General features: G+C 40.6%; 1 protein-coding gene across 2 annotated transcripts in view; it reads right to left on the bottom strand.

Moving 5' to 3' along the window:
• The window catches only part of LOC145981644 (uncharacterized), a 67,708-nt gene that overhangs the window by 29,855 nt on the left and 15,982 nt on the right, over window positions 1-21,871 (bottom strand). Inside the window, exons 1-2 of one of the 2 annotated variants that reach the window (XM_083115038.1) lie at window positions 10,962-11,076; window positions 2,841-2,992 (exon numbers count right to left, since the gene is read on the bottom strand). In XM_083115038.1, coding sequence (XP_082971164.1) covers window positions 2,841-2,977 — 137 coding nt within the window. In that variant the 5' untranslated portion in view covers window positions 2,978-2,992; window positions 10,962-11,076. Of the gene's footprint in view, window positions 1-2,840; window positions 2,993-10,961; window positions 11,077-21,871 lie in introns of those variants that run through there. The other variant, XM_083115037.1, reaches the window with a different exon arrangement.

The raw sequence follows: 21,871 nt of genomic DNA, 5'->3' as shown, positions 1-21,871 counted from the left end.
ATATTTTTTTTAAAACACCCATTTGGACCGGTACGCCTTTACGAGGCATTTCAGGATTGGCTATACGCGAAAACGATCGGTTTTCTTCTCTGAACTATAGATGGCGAAATAGTCCACCTACCCAAGGTGGAAATTGACGTCCAAATTTCCGTACGAATGTTTGACATGCAATTTTCCATGCTTTGTGGAAAAATAAATTTACACTTTCACTTACATTTGGCAACACTGCAACCCGTTTGTTGTTTCTATGTTTAAAAATATCTACTTGGACAGGGCTAACATTTGGTGTATGACTTATGTATGTACATGTTTCGGTTACAAAGTAACGCCACTCTTAATTCCCAGTTGCGCCGTTCGTGGGACACCCTGTACTTTCACCTAGAAATTTAGTGGAGAGGAATCTTATCCCTGTTATTAACCAATATTATACTCTAAAAGGAAATGGCGCAACCACAAGGGCGCATTGCATCTTGCCTTTTCCCAACCTTGGACGGAAATCAATTGAAGGGGGGTAAACATTGTAGTAAAAGAAAGCAAGACTAGCAGAATCTACGAGTAGCAGGACAAAAGGATGCTCAAGATTGGATTAGTTTTCACGTCCTTCTTGCATTATTTCTTCCAGATGGCCAGGTTCACCTGCAGGTGGGCACAGAGGGGAAATTGTCCGCTCGACTTTAAATTTTATACAAATAAAAATACATTTCGTAAAATTGTCTTGCTTGCTTCGCTCGCAATTTCTGCTTTTCTTGCAGTCTTGTCAAGTTCAGAGCCGTAGCTAGGAAGCGTCGGGAGTTGGCCCTGGGCACCGAACAATCTGATCAAGAAAAATTGTAATTCATGGCGTCCCATGAATTATATTTACGCACTATTAAATCAATACTGTTTTCATCTTGCAAAAATTTGGATCGAAAAATGTTCTTGCTCGCTTTGCTCGCAATTTTTCTTCTCCAATGCATTGTAAATTACCAGAGAGAAGTAAGAACAAATAAGTACTTCAGACAGTTGCTGCTATAACAGTCTGGTTTGGAGGAAAAAGAGCGCGCACATTTCAGAGACAATTTATATATTTTTTTGCTGTTGGTTTATTATGGGGCGGATGAATAGATTATGTAATGTGTATACATACACACACACACACACACACACACACACACACACACACACACACACACACACACACACACACACACACACACACACACATATATATATATATATATATATACATACACATACATACCGTATATATAATATTAGGTTTTACTTTACCGACTAAATTTTGAAGGCTTTTGCCCCCCCCCTAATCAGAGGGTCTGCGCACGCCTATGCTGCTTAGGGTTGAATATTTCAATAACTTTGGACACTCCTGCCTCAATTTCTACTCCTAGAAGTAACTAAACTTTTAGTACTGATCCACCCATGGTCTCATCGATTTAGTAAGCTTTTTGCATTAATTATGTATCCAAATCAACAATGGATTAAAAAGAAGTGGTCTGTAGGCATACATGAACAGCCATATATGTTTTAGTTCTATTAATGTTACTTTTTTCATAATTTCAACATAACTGTTCCAAATTATTTGTGGAAAAATAAACTATTGGCATCTAATTGATTATAATTTTCTAAAAATGAAAACAAACCATACCCTGTCTCAGTTATCTCTGGAGGCATTGCTGCGAGGGGAGGGCAGAGCCCGGAGCAAAGCAATTCATGCTGCTGGGAAGGCTGGTAAAATCAGTCACTTTTGCCCCTACATGCAATCCCATTCCTCTCACATGTTCATTGGTGGAGCCGTCTCGCGTCAATACTTGCGCAGAGACTTGTTTTTGTTCGTCTGCTCCAGAGATAGTGGGGACAGAGTGTAATTGGTTTGATATATACTAGAGATTAACTGTAATATAACATTTAATGTAATAATTACAATATTATTATAAATATTATTAGCGAGAACATTTACATCGAGATTGTTTAGAAGTGAATATTTTTTTATTACTGATCTGATTAACAGTAATAAAAATAATTATAATTTAACATTGTACTAGTTTGGGCTGTTGAAAGTCGAACTCCCTTCCATTATTTCATCTACATTTACTGCTGAAGACCCAGCATTTGAGGACAATTGGGGAACTCTTGGAAAGAAGTAGCAAGCTCTAGAAAGGAGAATTGGGGAACTCTTGGAAAGAAGTAGCAAGCTCTAGAAAGGAGAATTGGGAAACTCTTGGAAAGAAGTAGCAAGCTCTAGAAAGGAGAATTGGGGAACTCTTGGAAAGAAGTAGCAAGCTCTAGAAAGGAGAATTGGGGATCTCTTGGAAAGAAGTAGCAAGCTCTAGAAAGGAGAATTGGGGAACTCTTGGAAAGAAGTAGCAAGCTCTAGAATGGAGAATTGGGGAACTCTTGGAAAGAAGTAGCAAGCTCTGGAAAGGAGAATTGGGGAACTCTTGGAAAGAAGTAGCAAGCTCTAGAAAGGAGAATTGGGGAACTCTTGGAAAGAAGTAGCAAGCTCTAGAAAGGAGAATTGGGGAACTCTTGGAAAGAAGTAGCAAGCTCTAGAAAGGAGAATTGGGGAACTCTTGGAAAGAAGTAGCAAGCACTAGAAAGGAGAATTGGGGAACTCTTGAAAAGAAGTAGCAAGCTCTAGAAAGGAGAATTGGGGAACTCTTGGAAAGATGTAGCAAGCTCTAGAAAGCCAGGTAACAACGCATGGTGATTAACTTGATTGGCTGCCAATTGAAAACCAACTTGATAGGCCTTGAACCTCAAAGGATGTTGTTCCACAGAGTAAAAATAATCACAGATACTATTTACGAATAGACATTTGTTTCCTTCCCCCAGATACTTACCCATAAAAACCCCCAAGGGGCCCGGAACCAAATCCAATTTGAGATACTTTTAATTCTGTTTTCCCCAGCCTGTTATACTTCATTTTCTTCACGGATTCCTCGTCATGGAATCCTTTTACAAATGTTGCAGGCAGCATCTTTTATGAAGCAGTCTGTAATGAGAGGAATAAGGGTCACGGAAAACAAGCTAATGCATTACACAGAAACCCATCACAACTGGACATATGCATTACCAGCCACCCTTGTACAGGGGAGACAGGCCATTGATTTCAAATTTAATAGTACAAATGATTATTAATATTGTGTTCTTAGTTCTTGAGAAGACTCTTCTATGCAATACAAGATTTTTTGTAGCATTAATACACTGAAGTGCATAGTAATTCTATTTTGTTGTTAACATGGGTGTCCACAGGATTTTTTCCAGGAAGAGAAAGCAAGGTATTTTTTTCATGGGGAGCACATCAATAAGTGTACTGGCTCAGCCCCAAAAATAATGCTTGGAAAAGAGCCACAAAATGAAAACAAAATATTACTAATCATCTTGCATACCTGACCTAAAAGGTATAGCTAAAAACTGTATGTAGAGGGCTGACGTCTAATGGTTTAAGTTCCAGTCCAGTCCCACTTCGCCTTCAAGGACGTATTTGAGGGGGCAGGGGGGCGACTTGCCCCCCCTCCCACTCATCAACAAGGGTGGCAAGATAGTCTTTTTGCCTCCCCGGTCGCCTGCTAGAAATGAGACTATATTTTCTCCAACTTATGTTTCGTTTTGAAAAAAATTGTAAAAATATTTTTGCATTACTTAAATGAACGTGGACTCAAGTTTTCGCTACCAACAAGAAATACGTAACAGAAATATCTATGTGCAGATAAGAATCGCAGCCACGTCTCCGCAAATCAAGTGTAAGGTGGAATTATCCCATTAGGGATTCGCTGCTTCAGTTTCCAGTTTTCCTTTGAATCTACCAGGTTCTGTACGTATAGGTGAGGTAGGTGTGAAACAATAAACCCAGCATACCCCGATGGGAAGAGAGGAGGGGGCAGCTTAATTTTAAATCTCTGCTTTTCCATCTACAACTACATTGCACGGATGCAAGGACTCCGAACCAGTGGGGCAAATGGGGCTTGAGCGTTCTAGGTAAAATATTGAAGGTGGAAAAAAATTCTAGACGAATCCGGTGGTCTACTAGTCGGTAGGGTGTCTGACTGCCACACGGAGACTCGGGTTCGATTCCCGGGGCGAGTGACCTAAGGTCGGAATTTTTCCGGTCTTATCCCCGCATAAAGCGGCTCCGGGGCTCACCTAGCCTAAAATGAATGGGTACCTGGGGACAACCCTGGGGGAGGGGGTAAATGCGGCCGAAGCATGGTGCTGATAACAATCTCCAAAATGTCAAAGATCGAGAATGTGTGGCCCCTATCCCCACATCCCCTAAATGTGCCTTCATGACATGGTGCTATGTGCACCGGTAAAGGGAAAAAAAAAACTCACACGTGAACATAAGAATGAATAGTGTTACCTCTCTGAGGTCTAAAACTAAGCCATCAGCCCTAAACATGACGTTTAAAGCAAACAGTAAACTTTTAATAAATCGAAATGGCCAAGAAATAAAAGTTCCTCCCTTGGTTGTTCCGCCTCTACCCACAAGTGCTTTCAGTATTGCCTGATGTGATGAAACCAAAGAGGAGGGGCAAGATTGAATTTTTGCTCCCCCTCCCATCCCCCTAGTCACGCCCTAAAAAATGAGACTATATCTAGTTCAACTTATCTGGGTTTTGAAGAATATTTGTAAAAATATTCTTGCACTAGATTTGTGAATGTGGACTCAAGTTTCGGTTAACAGCAAGAAGCACGTGACATCTCAGTCAGGTCTCTGCAACAAGTATCCCCGCAGGAATTCGCCGCTTCTGTTTCCATTTTCGTTGAAAGCTGCCAGGTTTTGTACCTACAAGTGCGCTCACATATTACAATACACCGGTGGAAGGGGACAGAGGATAGCTTCACTTTAAAGCTCCGAACACGAGCTTTCTTTAAGGACCCCTTGCTGTCAAAAAGGTCGTTTTTGGAAACTCAAGTCTAGCCTAATCTCCTCTTCCATTTCCAAATTAAGACTTGGTCAGACGACACAATCATTGCTCAGAGTAGAATAACTGCAGAAGGCGTGTTTCGACATTTACTCTGGAAATTGTAGGTTTGAATTTTCTTCCGCACCAAGCCATATAACTGTGCATATATACGTGTAAATCTATTGCAGACAGTACACCGACTGCAAGGTCGCGTCGGAAGATCACTGCACTGCACTTAGTCGCCTGATATAGAAACAAATGACGGTAAGTTTTACTTCTCTCCTTACGTTTTCTTTACTAATTTATATTTTCTGTGTGAACGGACAGAAAAAGACGAGACTAGAGACAGACAAGTATCGTCTCGATGCACCATTAGTTCTCTGCCCTTTCTGGTTTTAACGCTGCAAAAGGGGTGGTCTTCCACATAGTACAACCTGGACTGCATTTTGCAGACAAACGAGGCTCTGGCGACTGGCCCTTTGGCCAGTATAATTCTGTGCGTTGTCCCGTTTTTGTCCTTGTGTGTGCTGAGTGCCCGTTTACAGCCTCAGCTTTTACGGAAGTCAGAATATTTTAAGATTTTTATTTATGCAAAGTTAAAGTGTTATTTGTAACGATAAGGGGCTGGACCCCGTATAATGTGACGGGTGCAAAATAGCCTAAGTGCTGACGCACCCAAAATTTTAAAACCAAACAAAAATAAATAACGCTGCGAACTTTGGAGGAGTGTATGAACCACCTCCTCTCGTGGGAAGGGAAGAACTTTTATTTCTTGCCCATTTAGATTTGTTAAAAGTTTACTATTTGTTTTAAGCGTCATGTTCAGGGCTGATGGCTTGGTTTTAGACGTCAGAGAGAGGTATGTTCTTATGTTCACGTGTGATTTATTTTTACGTTGGGAGTCCGAGTTTAATTTAGTTTTAGGTGGCAAGGTCGAGGCATGATCGATATTTTAGACTTCTCGGGGGAGTGTGAAATCTGAAACATCTGAAAAGGGACATTGATCTGAAAAGACATGTAAAGTTCAGACTGATTTCATTCAAATGCAATAGGTACCTAGGTGCTGTGCTAATTACAGATCAAAATATCTAATTTAGAGATGTTGGCGTGGCGTGGCTTGGCGTGGCGTGGCGAGGCGATTTGCGCCATATTTGACATCTCGGCCCTCTACAAACATACACTATATTTGAAAGTCTTCGTTGTAAAACTGTAGCCTAACATGCTCTAAAATTACTGATAGTTTCATTTAGTGGCGTGCCCAGGATTTTCGAAAAGGAAGGGGTTTTATGTATACTTTTTCTTGGTCATTTTTAGTGTTGCCCACGAGAGGAGACTTTGGCCTGTCTCGTCTTGTGGAAATGCTGTCTCGTCTCGAAAATATTCGTTTGTCTCATGACACATTGTCAATCTCGTCTCGTCTCGAATTTTTAAAAGCCTCTCCCGTCTCGTCCCGTGGGCAACACTAGTCATTTTCTTCTCATTTTGTCATTTTTCTACCTTTGGCGTTCTTCTTTTTTAGAAATACTGGGCGAAAGGGGCTTATAACCCCCATCAACTCCCCTTGGGCACGCCACTGGTTTCATTTCTTAATCTCATCTTTGAATAGCAGTCTGAGATTTGAAAATATCAGTAAAAGGTGAAAGAATCATTTTTATACGCCAATTTAGAAGCAGAAATGTTTTTTATATGTTACAATATAGCGCTTACAAAAAAAAATACAATTTGAAAATCTTAAGCACAGAAGGAACAGTAAAAATGCCTGTAAAATTATCACCGATTTTAAATTAATAACACCAAATTTTGTTCTAAACCGCGAAAAATAACACCGAATTGCAGTAAAAAATAACATCGAAATTAAGGGGAAAATAAAACGAAAACTTCACGTCCCTAATTATAAGTAATAAAATAATCCGTAAAAGAGGCCTCCGTGCCTCCTCTTATCTCATATGAGGCTTCGTCACTGTGGATATTCATATATTCAATAACTATATATTTATTATTTATGTAATAAATATAAAAATTTACTGTGGCTCAGTCGGGCGTCGACCTCCGTGGCGAAGTGGTTATCAGAGCGCGCTACAACGCCAGGCGTTCTGGGTTCGAGTCCCGGGCAAGGCATGGGTATTTGTGTTCGTCCAGTTGATAAGAAACAAAGAAAAATGTAAGAATTGAAAAGTGTAAAAGTGAGAAAAGTGAATGGTGGGGGATACCTCCGTGTAGGTTTTTTTTTCTTCTTTTCTTTTTTTCTTTCTTTTTTTTTTTTTTAAGTCGGTAACGCGTCTGACTACCATGCTAAAGGTCCCGGGTTCGATCCCCGGCCGGTTCAAATCCGGGAACTTTTCTAACGATGGAAGCGGCCCCGGCGCCCACCCAGCGTCGAATAACATGGGTACCTGGGGAAACCTGGGGGTTAAGGCGGTCAGGGGCGTGGTGCTGATCACATCTCCCCCACTCACGACCGGATCAAGAAAGTGTGGGGCGTTGCCCCCACACCCCCTATACGCCTTCATGGCATGGTGCTATGCACAGGGGAACACTTTACTATTTTTTTTACTTTTACAATAAAACAAGCTATTTAATAATAATTACTACTCTCTCTCTCTCACACACACACACATATATATATGTGGGGGAAGAGATTGTAAAAACTGGTTGATGGATTTGAAAACCTGCCGCCCCACTCCAAAATAAGTTCCGACGTCCCTGTGAGGGGGAGGGGGTTTCCAAGACTTACCAAGTTCAAAAATTAAATAATGAAAATATGCGTCGTTTAACATTTTTTGTATAATCAAGGGATATTTATTTCAACTTATTTGAAGGCGGTAAATATTTAGTTTTTATAATTGCTTTATTTAACATTAATTTGATGTGTGTTTGTGTGTCTAAATTAATACTAACGTAGTACAATAACTCCTTTGTTGCATAATTATTTTATTTGGAGACACTTGAGTCTAAAATATCGTACCGCCCCAAGAGTCGTCGTCCCCGAAAGACTTACCCAAGTACTAAGAATGAAAATATACTTATTTAGCATTTGCTGTATAATCGAAGGTTATATATTTCCGCCGAACTTTGAATGACAGGACCAAAGATATTAATCTGAAACTCATTTTCGTCAACTGGATCCAACATTCTTTCTTTTTATTCTTTACTAGCTGATTGGGCGAAATCATTTAAAACTGGTGGAGGGGAGAAAGTTGTTAATCTTCAACCACCCCCTCCCCCACAAACATATGTGTATTATACGATATGCATATTTTTAATGTTATTAAAAGTGAAGATAAATTACTCAATTAAAAATATATTATTATGATTAATTACATATAGTAGGCCCGTAGCTAGAACTGATATCCAGGGGTCCTCACGGGTTTTCAGGGGGGGATTTGTAAACCAAGTCCATTTTTCAAAAGTTTAACAGTATTAAATGAAGGTAAATTATGTGTGTCGGGGGTCATTAAGTTAATGTAAAATATAAAATTTAGAAATATGATACAAATACTACATTTTTTTTCTATATCTTCTAAAACATCTCTTGAAGTGCTAATGACTGCTACTGACACCATCCCTTAATACACACTCAATACTATTTTTGATGATACAGAACGTATCAAACATGTTAAAATGTACAATATTCACTTCAATCAAAGTGCCTACCGTAGGCTACATTACACCCCTGGCCGAAGCAATAAAACTCCCCTTCGTTCCCAAAGCTTGGGATCTTTTGACATTTGATGCAGATGTGGAAGGAATGTGGATGATGACATCAAAGTCACAGATTTCTGTCAAACGAGAGGCTTCAACAGGGAAGGGAAGGTACAGATAAAGAAGGTTCCTCATGAAGAACTTTCTAAAGTCTAGAGAATCTTCTAAACACTTGCCGCTGCTTAGACTTCTGCTCATAAACAAGATGAACAAACGAAGTTGTGAACAAAATTATATATTCTGTCTACATTTTCACTGTTCACCTCAAACAAATTACAATACAAAATAGTTTTACCTAATGTCAAGGGGGCTGGCGGCAGTGCCAGGGAGGGGTGGTGATCCTGCCAGGAGGGGCTCCTCCCTGGCCCCTGCCTGGCTACGGAACTGACATAAAGGAAATTAATTTGTTACTTTTATACATATCAGATATTGTATAGCAGCTAACTAATTCCTTTACTAACTCTGGTTAAAGATGTTAATAAATTATGAAATAGTTGAAGTGGTTTTATTTTGTGTAAGTTTTTGTTTAGTTAGTTTGTGTTTATGTTAATATAAATAAATTAGAATTCATAGTTATTATTTTTTCATTCTTGTTTTACTTTTATTGTGCGTATTGATGTAGATTTGTTAATGATCTCTTGAGAGAGAAAGCACATTTATGTGTGTTTTCGATATTATTCTTAGTAAAGTCAATTTAAAATTAAAGGTACGTAATTGCTTATCTTTTGTTTGTTATAACAAACACTTTCCCCCCCGGAAATTTTTGGTAGGGGCAATTTTGAGGCCAAGATTGTTGGTGGGGGGAAATTCCTCCCCGTCCCCCCCCCCCCCCCCAGGATTTCGAACCCTGGTCACTATTCATCTCAGCGGTCCCGAAAACTATGGATTCCACACTAATATACGTCGTTTTACATGTCATCCTCTTCCCACCCCCACCCCTAGGGGTGCCAGGGGTGTCTTGGAATTGAATGGCATTGGGAGTGTCACTATTTATCTTAGCGACCCCGAAAACTATGGATTCCACACTAATATCGGTCGTTTTACATGTCACCGCCTTCCCACCCCCAGGGGTGTCTTGGAGTCGAATGCCATTGGGAGTGTCACTATTTATCTTAGGACCCTGAAAACTATGGATTCCTCACTAATATCGGTCGTTTTGATTATTTTTACATATCACCCCCTTCCCACACCCAACCCTAGGAGTGCCAGGGGTGTCTTACCCACACAGTATTTCTTTCCAGATTGTAAGTCATATGTGTACCGAGTTTGGTCATCGTAAATGTCAGCAATTAACTTAGAGACTCCGAAAACTATGGATTCGACACTAATCTAGGTCATTGTTTGACATTTTATTTTTCACCCCCTCTCACCCTCCATCCTGATAGGTGATGAACTTGGAGTTGAACGGCATTGGGAGTGTCACTATTCATCTTGGCGACCCCGAAAACTATGGATTCCACACTAATATCGGTCGTTTTTTTTATATTTTTACATGTCACCCCCTTCCATCCCCACCCCTAGGGGTGCCAGGGGTGTCATACTCCAAGTATTTCTTTCAAGATTGCAAGTGATATGTGTACCAAGTTTGGTTAAAATCGCTCCAGGCGTTCGAGAGTTATGCCGGAACAAACACAGACACACATATACACACATACTACAATTTTTATATATTAAAAAGATGTATTTGGCACTGATTTCCTTGCCAGAGCAGTTGCTTTCACACAAATTTTAGCGATCTTCACTGTACGCCAGATAATGAATGCATGTTTTTTATATCTCTATTCTTATGCCTTTTTTTACCTATTAATGTAATAATAACAAAACAATATTATTTTAATATTTATTAATTAATATTTTAATTTAATGTAATTATTTAAATGTAAATGTTTATATTATTAGTTGTATCATTATTTCTGAGACACACGAGTCGGATCCCCCCTGAAATAATTTTCTAAATACGTGCAGCCTTATCTGTACTAATAGTTAAAACAGTGTGGAAAGTAGCGAACTATGTCCAACTTGCCAGCCTTCGTGGCCATCTGGAAAGGAAAGTAAGCATGTGCAAGTGAAAATTTCATGTTTCATGCACGTAACTGATGCTAAGTCACATTACCTTGGGGACTAGTACATTAAGATGCATAAGTATTACAAAAAAAAATGTCTACCACCATGTTCATGCTCTTTGTTTTGCCCAATGAGAGTTTCAAGAATTGAAACAAGATGCTGACGGCCATGGACTGTGTGCCGAGTAGTACTTGTCCATCTCACTGTACAGTAACGTAAGAATTTAAAATTCAACCTTTGAAGAGGTTGGAGGACAGCACGTTTGAAAAAATAAATAGTGTTGCTTACCTCTCCTGGAAAAAAAAATATTGATAATGCTGTGTATTCTTTCCTGTGCCACTGCTAGCTACTTGTAATGAAAATCCAATTTATGAATGTTTTGATGCTTTGTTTACAATTCGAAATATTAGATAAACCTGTGATTAATATGAGTGCTATCATATTATGTAAGACATTTTCTCATTTTTATGTCTGTATCTTATCAGTGTGGCCTAAAAAGCTTTCCATGTACTAGATTATTCCTTTCTTTCAGAGGGAAAAATAGGTTTTTGTTATGGCACCTCTGTGGCGTTCTCTCGCGGGAAGATGGATAATTTTTCTTTCCTGCCACCGTTCATTAAAGTTTATTGTTAGTTTAGTTAGTTGAGCAGTGGTTGCTTTATTTTGTATGTCAAGGTAGGTGTATCTAACTGACACACGACAGATTCTCGGTTTCGAGCTGCAGGTTACCTGTCTCATCCCGATTTATTAATATCTCGATCCCGTTCGAACCTGAACATAACAGCGTGTCACTACACAAACTTTCACAGCGTATAGAGGTAATTAAAGGAAAACACTTATTAAAATTTCAGTATCCGCCAAACGTCTGAAATTCCTTTATTTTCTTCTTTTTCACATTCGTACTTACGTAGTCTGCATTCCTAAGGGTTCTTGAAGCTGGCATTTCGTTTTTGTCACGACAATAATTTCAATTTTCCACATATCGAGTAATTATTGTTCGTTCGTTTTTAGGTTGCGTTACACACAATATGGCGGGAAAATCTTGACTAGCTTTGTCGATGATCAGTGGGGGTGCAGTGTTTCCAATCTTCTTCACCGAAAAATACCTACTTTCGTGTTACTGATTTTGTATTTCTTTAGGGTACGAAAACCCCACGAACGATGCACGGATAGCCCCACGAACTATTCATAAATAGCCCCACGAACCATGCACGGCAAGGTTAGTTTAGGTTAGGTTAGGTTACGTAAGGCAAACAGTTAAAATTGTTATTTAACATTAGAAAAATTCAGTTGCAAAACCGCGTGGTTGGAAACACTGACCGGTTGTTACATCATCAAACGCACGCAACATTTGGTTCACGTAGTAGAAGGACATCAAGGGAACAGCTTTCGTGCATCGGAGATACATTAACATAGCCGCCGACTCCATGGGGCTTAGGGGAGCTCGAGCCCGCCCAATGTTAATGATGTGGGGCAGAGCCCCCCCAAAATAATTTTGCTTAAGAGGATCTAATGTATTATTTTTCTTCTCTGGTAAAGTTTACTCTGTGCCACATGAACTTAACTTTAAATACACATTGAAATGTTCTAGATATCAACTTTGGGGGGGCTGAGACCGCTGAACCTTCAACTTTGGGGGAGGGGGCTATAATCGGAGACAGCAAAACACATGACTTATTACTATATACTAAGTATATAATTATTATTTACTATTATACATATATTAATCAGAGACATAATGAATGTAGCCAACGACTTGTTAAAGACTGTTTGGGAATCCCCTAAGAGAATACAAATATATAGGAATATTATTGATGTGAATGAGAAGGCTGGCCATACTGGACTGCGACCACTTTCCCTGGTCGGTGGACGTTGAGAGCCTCTAGTATGCAACAGATCTTAAGGAACTATGAAAACCTTCTCAATTTTCTTGATAAATTTACTGAAGAAGATTCTACTGACGCAGCATTAAAATGTGCTGGATACCTGGAGACAATGCTTCACTTCAAGACATTTTTCTTTCTCTCCCTCTACTGCCATGTGATGGGTCCAATACAAGAGGCAAACTGTAGGATTTTCTCCACGCATTGGTGCCACAGAAGTGGAATCAAAACTAAAATACTTGACTGACATCTTTCAAGAAAAGCGAATGTGTTTTGAACAGTTCTGGCTGAAATGCACAGAGGGCAAACCGAGCCTCGTTGATGAGCCAGAATTGCCCCGGCAACGTCACGTCCCTAACAGACAGAAAATTCTGATGCTGCCAAAACTCACAAGTTCTACACTCCAAAATAGCATTATAGATCAATATACACTGACGTGTGTGACACAGCAAAATCATGTGTTAAACAAGGACATGAATCTACAGGACTACAAAAAGTAACAGCCGTAGAGAAAGAATGCATCTCAACTGTGAACAGTTGCACAACAAACTTTCAGCAAACGCGAAAATTCTTTCGCCAAGATTTGGATGCCGATAGGCTTACACATGTCCATGCTTGGTGTTATCGCCAAACAGAAGAAAGTGGTTCTAACTACCATGCATGACATAAGGAAGTTTCTCTTGGAAGACAGCACCCTCCAGAAGCCAAATTTATGATGGTCCTCTGCACTGTGCCAGTGACGACAGCCACAGCCGAAAGGTCATTCAATGCTATTAACCGACTAAAGACATATTTGAGATCTACAATGAGGCAGAAGAGACTAAGCAGCTTAGCGGTACTCCATATACATCAAACTGTGCTTGATAATTTGGACCTGAGACCACTCGTTAATGAGTTCATAAAAAAATAACCCACTGGGTAGAGCAAATTTTGCTTTATTTTTAAATCATGTTCATATGTTTTTGTTGTGTATGTCACTTTATATCTTAGTGTACATGCTATTTTTTTTATTATTGCAAAATTAAATTTAAAAAGTAAAATATTGTAGCAAGAACAAAAAAGTAAAACTATTTTCCTGCGATTTGTGTTAGCATTTATGTAAATAATTAAATAAAACTGTTAAATATTGTAAATATTCTTTATTTTATGGGTTATTTGCAACTCATCACATGTCTGTTGCGGACATTAAAACACACCCATGCCCTCGCCGGGACTTGAACCCGAGACCCCTGGATCAAAGCGATTTGAGTCGACCACCCAACACGCTCGGCTACAGAGGCCGGCATAAAACTGTTAGGTTGGTCTCTTAATGTAAATACATACTTTTCAATAAAAAAGTTAATTGTTATCTAAAAACAAATGAACACACACAAAAGACATAAAGAGACTTTGAAACATTTTCTAAACGTTTTTCATGTTACATTTAATTTGCATGAGGAACATAATAGCTGCTTAAAAACTGCTATACGAAGACGTAATTTTTATTTTTAAAAAAGGGAGGGAGAGAGTCATTCATTCATTTATTTCAGTGATCAGAGCCCCCCAATAATTTTGACAAGTCGGCGCCCCTGTACATTAATCTTGAAAAATACATGATTTACCGGCAAAATAAGTTAAGCGAGTGGAAAAAACACTTCCGAGACCTTCGTAAAGTCTACAGAAACTCATTTCGGTAAGTACTTTCTCCTGTAAAATTGAAGAAATACGTTTTGCGGATACTAAAATTTTACCAAACGCCAACTTAATCTATTTGACGCCTTGTTTCAATGATGCGAACCTTCAAACAACGGGATTGTGTACCGAATATGCAGCCAAAGACGGGCGATTATGGTCATTTATTCTCATGTTTCTTATTTGTTTTAAACAACTCGGGATTAACTTAATATATCTCTCTCTTTCCCTCCCATCCTCTTATGCCCTTTTTCCACGTTTGTGGATGAGACGAGAGGAAACGGATTGCGTAGACTCGGCTCAAGTTACGATTGTGTAATTCCCATATTATCAGTACACTCTAGAGCAGCGGTGGCCAATCTTTTTTGGTTTGAGGGCTAATTTACATTTCAAGACTCACTGGCGGTCTACCTATCTTATTAGACCTAACAACGAGAGCCTAATAAAGGAAGCAAAGGGCCAATACCATAAAATTGACATTGATTATTTTATTTTATGTAGTTTATTTATTTACTCATTTATTAAATAAGTTTTGGCTTTAGCACTGTGGGCCTGACACCTGTTTTAGGCCTATCTCCCCAGTTCAGCATTAGCATCTTTTCATCCTTTTAATGAGAAGGTAAAAAAAAATATTTTTTTACATAAACATAATTACTACAATTTTATACTTTCATAAACACTCATTTTAACAAAAGTATTTCACTTGTTGCTGGGCATCAGTAAAAAAAATTACACAACTATTTTGTACTTTTCAGCAGTCAGTTCACTTGTTTCCACTTGACACTGCATTCCGCCAATGAGTTTATCATGTTGCAAGTCATATGACGTTACTGCTACTCTCAGTCTCAAGCAGGAAATCACGTGATCATCAATTAATCGATTCCTCTCCTTTGATTTTATCGCATTCGTTGTAGAGAACGCTGACTCACATAGATACAACAGTTGAAAAAACTGAGAGGTAAGCAATAAAATGTTTTGTGACTATGCATAATAAAATCCGTACAATATGACAAGAGCACCACAGGCTACCTCTCGCGGCTTGCCGGTCGACGCGTTGGCCACCCCCTGCTCTATTCGCGATTAAAATTACCACCTGAGCGCTAGTGTCGCTTCCAATATGGCCGCTCTACGTAGGATAAATCTTTGTTTACATTCAGCAGTAGTACGAAACAGCAGCATGTTGCCATGGCTGGTATGATAAAAATGTTTAGATTACACGATATTTTTAAATATTGCAAATGCGATGTGAATTCCAGGAACTCTAACGAAGGTGAAGCTGTGATGAGAACAAAGCATTTAATTAAGATAGGCAAAAATATCACGGAAAACGCAGACGAAACTAATGTATACGCAGACGCACAAGTTCTTCAAAGCAGTGCTACATCATCTGCACCTCACGTTGTAACTGGGGTTCTCGGAAATTATTTGAAAATAAAGAAATTGAAATTGACCTATACTTGAAAAGCTGGCAGGAGAAAATTGCGAACATATTGTTGCAGTTCTTTCTCAATAATATTCACGATTTTATGACCAGGCTATCCTCACTAAAAGAGGACATCGTACTGAATGAAAGAGCAACATTAGCATGTCAATTTTCATTTTCTGGTTACATTTGACATTAATTCATTCTCAAACTATTTTCATCTTCTCTCGACTTGCACCTGTTCCAAATTTCATACATACATAATACATGGATGCATTGGGTAAGACGCTTCATGACTTTTCGAAAAAGAAAAAAGTTTTGTTTATAAAGTACAATTTAAAATTTTACTTTCATGGCAATATATATTTATCTCTCTAAAAATGAAGTGAGCAGACTCGAGCATTCTTCGTAATTTCCTTGCCGAATTACAGTGTTATTCCCCATGCGAGAATCTTCTGTCAATCAATTACGTTAGTAGTACAGGTGGCCCGGTTCTAAATCCTCATTTGGGGCTCGAATCATCATGTGGGGCTCGCAGTGGTGCCAACTCACCCCCCGAAAATTTCACCAACTGATATTTTGAAGCCTTTCACGGTGTATGTTAACCTCACAAGCAGTGTTGCTAACTCGGCGTAGCCTTTTATGGTGTATGTTAACCTCACCAGCAGTATTTCCAACTCGGCGTAGCCTTTCACGGTGTATAATTTTTTTAGCTTTTTTTTTGTGTGTGAGTGTACATGTGTTTGGGCGAGGCGTAGCCTTTTATGGTGTATGTTAACCTCACCAGCAGTATTTCCAACTCGGCGTAGCCTTTTATGGTGTATGTTAACCTCACAAGCAGTGTTGCCAACTCGGCGTAGCCTTTTATGGTGTATGTTAACCTCACAAGCAGTGTTTCCAACTCGGCGTAGCCTTTCACGGTGTATAATTTTTTTAGCTTTTTTTTGTGTGTGAGTGTACATGTGTTCGGGCGAGGCGTAGCCTTTCACGGTGTATGTTAACCTCACAAGCAGTGTTGCCAACTCGCTTTACAAAAACACTCGCTGAAATGGCGCTCGCTGAAATAGCGCTCGCTAAAAATGGGCGCTCGGGGTCAGTTCTCGGAGAGAGGTTAATTTAACCTAATTTTTTTTTACCTCTGTCTTCCACATGTATGTAATGCGATTTGAGGAGAAGAGGGTGAATTAACCTTATGGCTGACAATGTTCTATAAAATAACAATTCCTATGAACTCTGTAAATTTCCGAACATATGTTGTATTCACACTTTTACATATCTTCGAGTGTACATTACAAATCTGCAAACAGATTTTGGCTAACTCGTACCGTTTAAGAGATGAACCTACTTCCGGTTGCTATTTTGGATTTCCGAGCATAGGTTGTATTCATACTTTTACTTATTTTCGAGTGTACATTACAAATCTGCAAACAGATTTTGGCTATCTCGTACCGTTTAAGAGATGAACCTACTTCCGGTCGCCATTTTGGATTTCCGAGCATAGGTTGTATTCACACTTTTACTTATTTTCAAGTGTACATTACAAATCTGCAAACAGATTTTGGCTATCTCGTACCGTTTAAGAGATGAACCTACTTCCGGTCGCCATTTTGGATTTCCGAGCATAGGTTGTATTCACACTTTTACTTATTTTCAAGTGTACATTACAAATCTGCAAACAGATTTTGGCTATCTCGTACTGTTTAAGAGATAAACCTACTTCCGGTCGCCATTTTGGATTTCCGAGCATAGGTTGTATTCACACTTTTACTTATCTTCGAGTGTACATTACAAATCTGCAAACAGATTTTGGCTATCTCGTACCGTTTAAGAGATGAACCTACTTCCGGTCGCCATTTTGGATTTCCGAGCATAGGTTGTATTCACACTTTTACTTATCTTCGAGTGTACATTACAAATCTGCAAACAGATTTTGGCTATCTCGTACCGTTTAAGAGATGAACCTACTTCCGGTCGCCATTTTGGATTTCCGAGCATAGGTTGTATTCACACTTTTACTTATCTTCGAGTGTACATTACAAATCTGCAAACAGATTTTGGCTATCTCGTACCGTTTAAGAGATGAACCTACTTCCGGTCGCCATTTTGGATTTCCGAGCATAGGTTGTATTCACACTTTTACTTATCTTCGAGTGTACATTACAAATCTGCAAACAGATTTTGGCTATCTCGTACCGTTTAAGAGATATTCCAAAATTATATATATATTTGATAAGCGACAACAACAGAGCCATCTCTGTACAAATGTTGGAACTCGATGAATGCTTGAGTGGGACAAGTTATTTTTTTTTCAGTACGTCAACATTTTAAATTTTTTTTGCCAGTGAATGGGTTAGGTGACTTGCAACGACGAAGGCCTTCTAGCAATACGAACTTAGCTTATGCCGGCGTAATTCGCTAAAATATCTTTAAATTTGCATATTTCTCATACCGCCGTATCTTGTTCTATTAGACCTCTTCAAGAAAATCGCCAATTAGTGAAAACTAATTGAGCACAACAGCAAAAGAGGTGCTAATAGGGCAAGCATACAATAATATGGGGATATGTGAATTGTCGGTTTCTTCGATTCAGATAAATGGATCGAATTGAAACTGGGATATTTTGCATTTTTTTTATATGATAGCTAAAATAACAGAGATTTTGATTGGCTAATAATTTATACGTGGTGTTTTCTGATTGGTTTAAGTAAGCAAAATTTCTATTGGCTGTCTAAAGCCGGAGCACAGCGCTGATTTCTCACCTTTGCTGGATTGGCAGAGGAATCCACATGGCGGGGGATAGAACCTGAACGGGCTCCACCAAAGTATAGGAGACTAGAAGCATATAATTTGGCGAAAAAACCTAAGTAAGGTCATAGAGAATATTTCAAAAAAAGATTTTTTTTTAAAAAAAAAGTTAACAATTATATTTTGCATTGCACAGCATTGGATATTAAATAACATACCCCCAAAAAATCTCTGCATTATGCGTTCTGTAAAAAATTGCCCTACGTGCCAAACTGCTGTGTCAAGTAAACATTTTCAAAGGCACTGTCGTACTTGTGTGCCGGGAAAACAAATATGTGCGACCAAACTGTGCTCTAAGTGTGGAAAAAATATTTCTATTCCCAACTTCAAGCGACACCAGCTTACTTGCAAGAGCACTGGAACATCTCTACCGCAACCTTCCAAGCGAAAGGTAGAAGTAACCTCTCTCGATGCATCGCCACCTGCCAAACGCGTCAAGCTGGCGAAGAAAGCAGACCGGTTTGCGTTTGAGCATTTATTAGAAGACTTTGACATAACATCAGACAGCTTCTGCGATGTGCGTAGTTTTCTGGGGAGCGAGCGAGCTAAGATAATATCCATCCTCAACGATGCATTGGCCACACACTCCACTAAATTCTATGCTGTGCTATGCTGCAAGTATAAGAAACCGTCTGATAAAATATATAAATTCTTCCATGCCACAAAAGCAAAAACACTGCATCAGGCAGATGTCACTGACCTCGACAGCATCTACGACAAGTTTGTCGAGGAGCTTGTGGCAAAGCACGAGGAGCATCAGGCTGAAGGCTCGGGCGGTTCGCTGTGTGGCGACCCCCACAAACTTTGTTTGAAACTTAACAAATTCCTGCCACTGGCAGGGTCTAGCTATATTGCCCTGCCACCCGAGGTTAAAGCAAAAAAAGCTATTCTCAATATTCAGAACAAAGACACCAAATGCTTCCTCTGGTCGGTGCTGGCAGCATTGCACCCTATACCTTGGGAAAAGAGTCCACGCCGTGTTGCACACTACAAGCAGTATGAGTTGGAACTGGAGGATGCAATGGCGGGGATTGCCTACCCTGTAGAAGTCTCGCATATTCGCAAGTTTGAGGTTCGTGCTCGTGCCTTGTTGGGCCTGCAATTAGCCATCAATGTTTACGGTCTCGAGAACAAACATGAGGTCTACCCCATCCGCGTGAGCAACGTGAGCAACAACAACGAGGCACGAGAAATCAACCTCCTGCTCATCAAGGACGAAACCCATCACCATTACACCCTCATTCGCTCGCTCTCTCGGCTTGTTTCGAGCCAACGGAGCAGTGATAGTCACCACGTCGAGGTGTGTCGCAGGTGCTTGTCTACATTTCGCAATCGAGAACAGCAGGATTACCGGCGCATCAGAGGTCCCAACATTGCTGCTGAGAAGCTAGCTCGCCACATGCTCTACTGTGGTACCAACAAGCCTGCACGAACTATCCTGCCCGAACCTGGTGCAGTAGAGTGCTTTCGCAGGCACAGTGCTATGGTGAAGCATCCTGCCTATATTGTAGCAGACTTCGAGGCCTTTCTTCAACCTCTGTCTAACTGCGAGCCCAACCCCGAAACATCCTCTACCATTCCTTTCCAAATCCACGAGGCCTCGAGTTACTCCTATGTTGTGGTGTGGCGAGACCAACATATTGCCTCCGAGCCCTATGTGTATCGCGGTCCCGACCCGGTCAAACACTTCCTGGAGAGAATGCAACAGGAAGCCATCAAGATAGGGAAGGTGCTGTTGGCCCCCAAGCCCATGCTGCCTCTGTCTCCCAAAGACAAGCATCAGCACGAAATAGCTCTAAATTGTCCTGTTTGCAACTCGGTCTTCACTGACGATAACAAAAAGGTCCACCACCATGACCATTATGGGACCGGAAGCTACATTGGCCCGTGGTGCAGCAGGTGTAACTTGAGAGCCAGGGACCCGCGCTTCATACCGGTCTTTTTTCACAATGGCTCGGGATATGATTTCCATCACTTGGTCACACATCTAGGGTACGACAATGCAAGAATCAATGTCCTGGCACAAAACGAGGAGCGTTATATTAGCGTCAGCAAGTGGGTGCCGATCCCCGGCGACTCAAAAAACAGGAGCATCGAGCTTCGGTTCCTCGACTCTCTGAGGTTCCTCCAGGCAAGCCTGGATGCTCTTGCTGGGAAGCTCAGAGACGACCAACTAGCCATTACCACATCAAGTTTCCCGAACTTAGATGTCGCACTCATCAGACGTAAAGGGGTCTACCCCTACGAATACGTCACCGACCCTTCCAAGTTCGAAGAAGAGTTGCTGCCTCCCCAGGATAAATTCTACAGCCAGCTGAGAGGTTCAGGTATTACCGACGAGGAGTACAAGCATGCTCAGTCTATGTGGGTCAAGTTGGGTTGCCGAACTTTTGGTGATTACCACGATGCATACCTGAAGCTTGATGTGACGCTTCTTGGCGATGTGTTCCAGGCGTTCCGGGCGACTGCGATAAACATTTACAACCTGGACCCTGTATATTTTTACAGCCTTCCTGGACTGGCATGGTCGGCCATGCTCCTGCTGACTAAAGTTAAACTTTCCCTTATCTCCGATATTGATATCATGCTTTTCATCGAGAGAGCTATCCGGGGCGGCATGGTCCAAGTGTCGCAACGCTTCGCACACGCCAACAATCAGCACATGGCCACTGGTTACGACCGCTCCCAACCATCAAGCTACATCATGTACACTGATGTGAATAATCTTTACGGGCACTCCATGATGCAGCCACTCCCAACAGGACAGTTTGAGTGGGTTGATCCTTTATACCACGACATCGAAAAAGAGTGCGACGAGTTTGGGTTTTTTGCCGAGGTGGACCTTGACTTCCCCGAGAAGCTGCAGGATACATTCTGTGACCTTTCGCCTGCTCCGGAATTCAAGTGTCCACCTGGCTCAGATCAACCAAAGCTCGTCATGGACTTGGAGCCCAAAAAGCGTTATGTGCTACACTACCGGAACCTCCAGTGGTTAATGCAGCAAGGGGTCTCGGTCAAAGCAGTTCACCGCGTGCTCTTGTTCAGGCAGTCTCCATGGTTGAAGCCGTACATCGAACTGAACACCGAACATCGCACTGCTGCCACTTCGGAACTTGATCGCGATTTTTTCAAATTAATGAACAATGCGGTATTTGGGAAGACCATGGAGAATGTGCGAAATCGCGTTGATGTGAGGTTGGTGACGAAGAAAACACAGTGTCGTCGACTTGTTGCAAGCTCGCTGTTCAGATCTCGAACAATTTACAACGAACAGATGTCTCTGATTCACATGAACCGGGGCGAGGTGCTACTCAACAAGCCCATCTATGTGGGAGCTGCAGTTTTGGATCTGAGCAAGTTGTGCATGTTCGAGACATATTACGACATACTACGTGCACACTACAACCACAATATCT

The sequence above is a fragment of the Lepisma saccharinum genome, chromosome 29, assembly GCF_977018435.1.
Source record: "Lepisma saccharinum chromosome 29, izLepSacc3.1, whole genome shotgun sequence".
Classification (NCBI taxonomy): Eukaryota; Metazoa; Arthropoda; class Insecta; order Zygentoma; family Lepismatidae; genus Lepisma; species Lepisma saccharinum.
The sequence above is the reverse complement of the archived record's forward strand: the minus strand, read 5'-3'. Positions and strand labels throughout refer to the sequence as shown.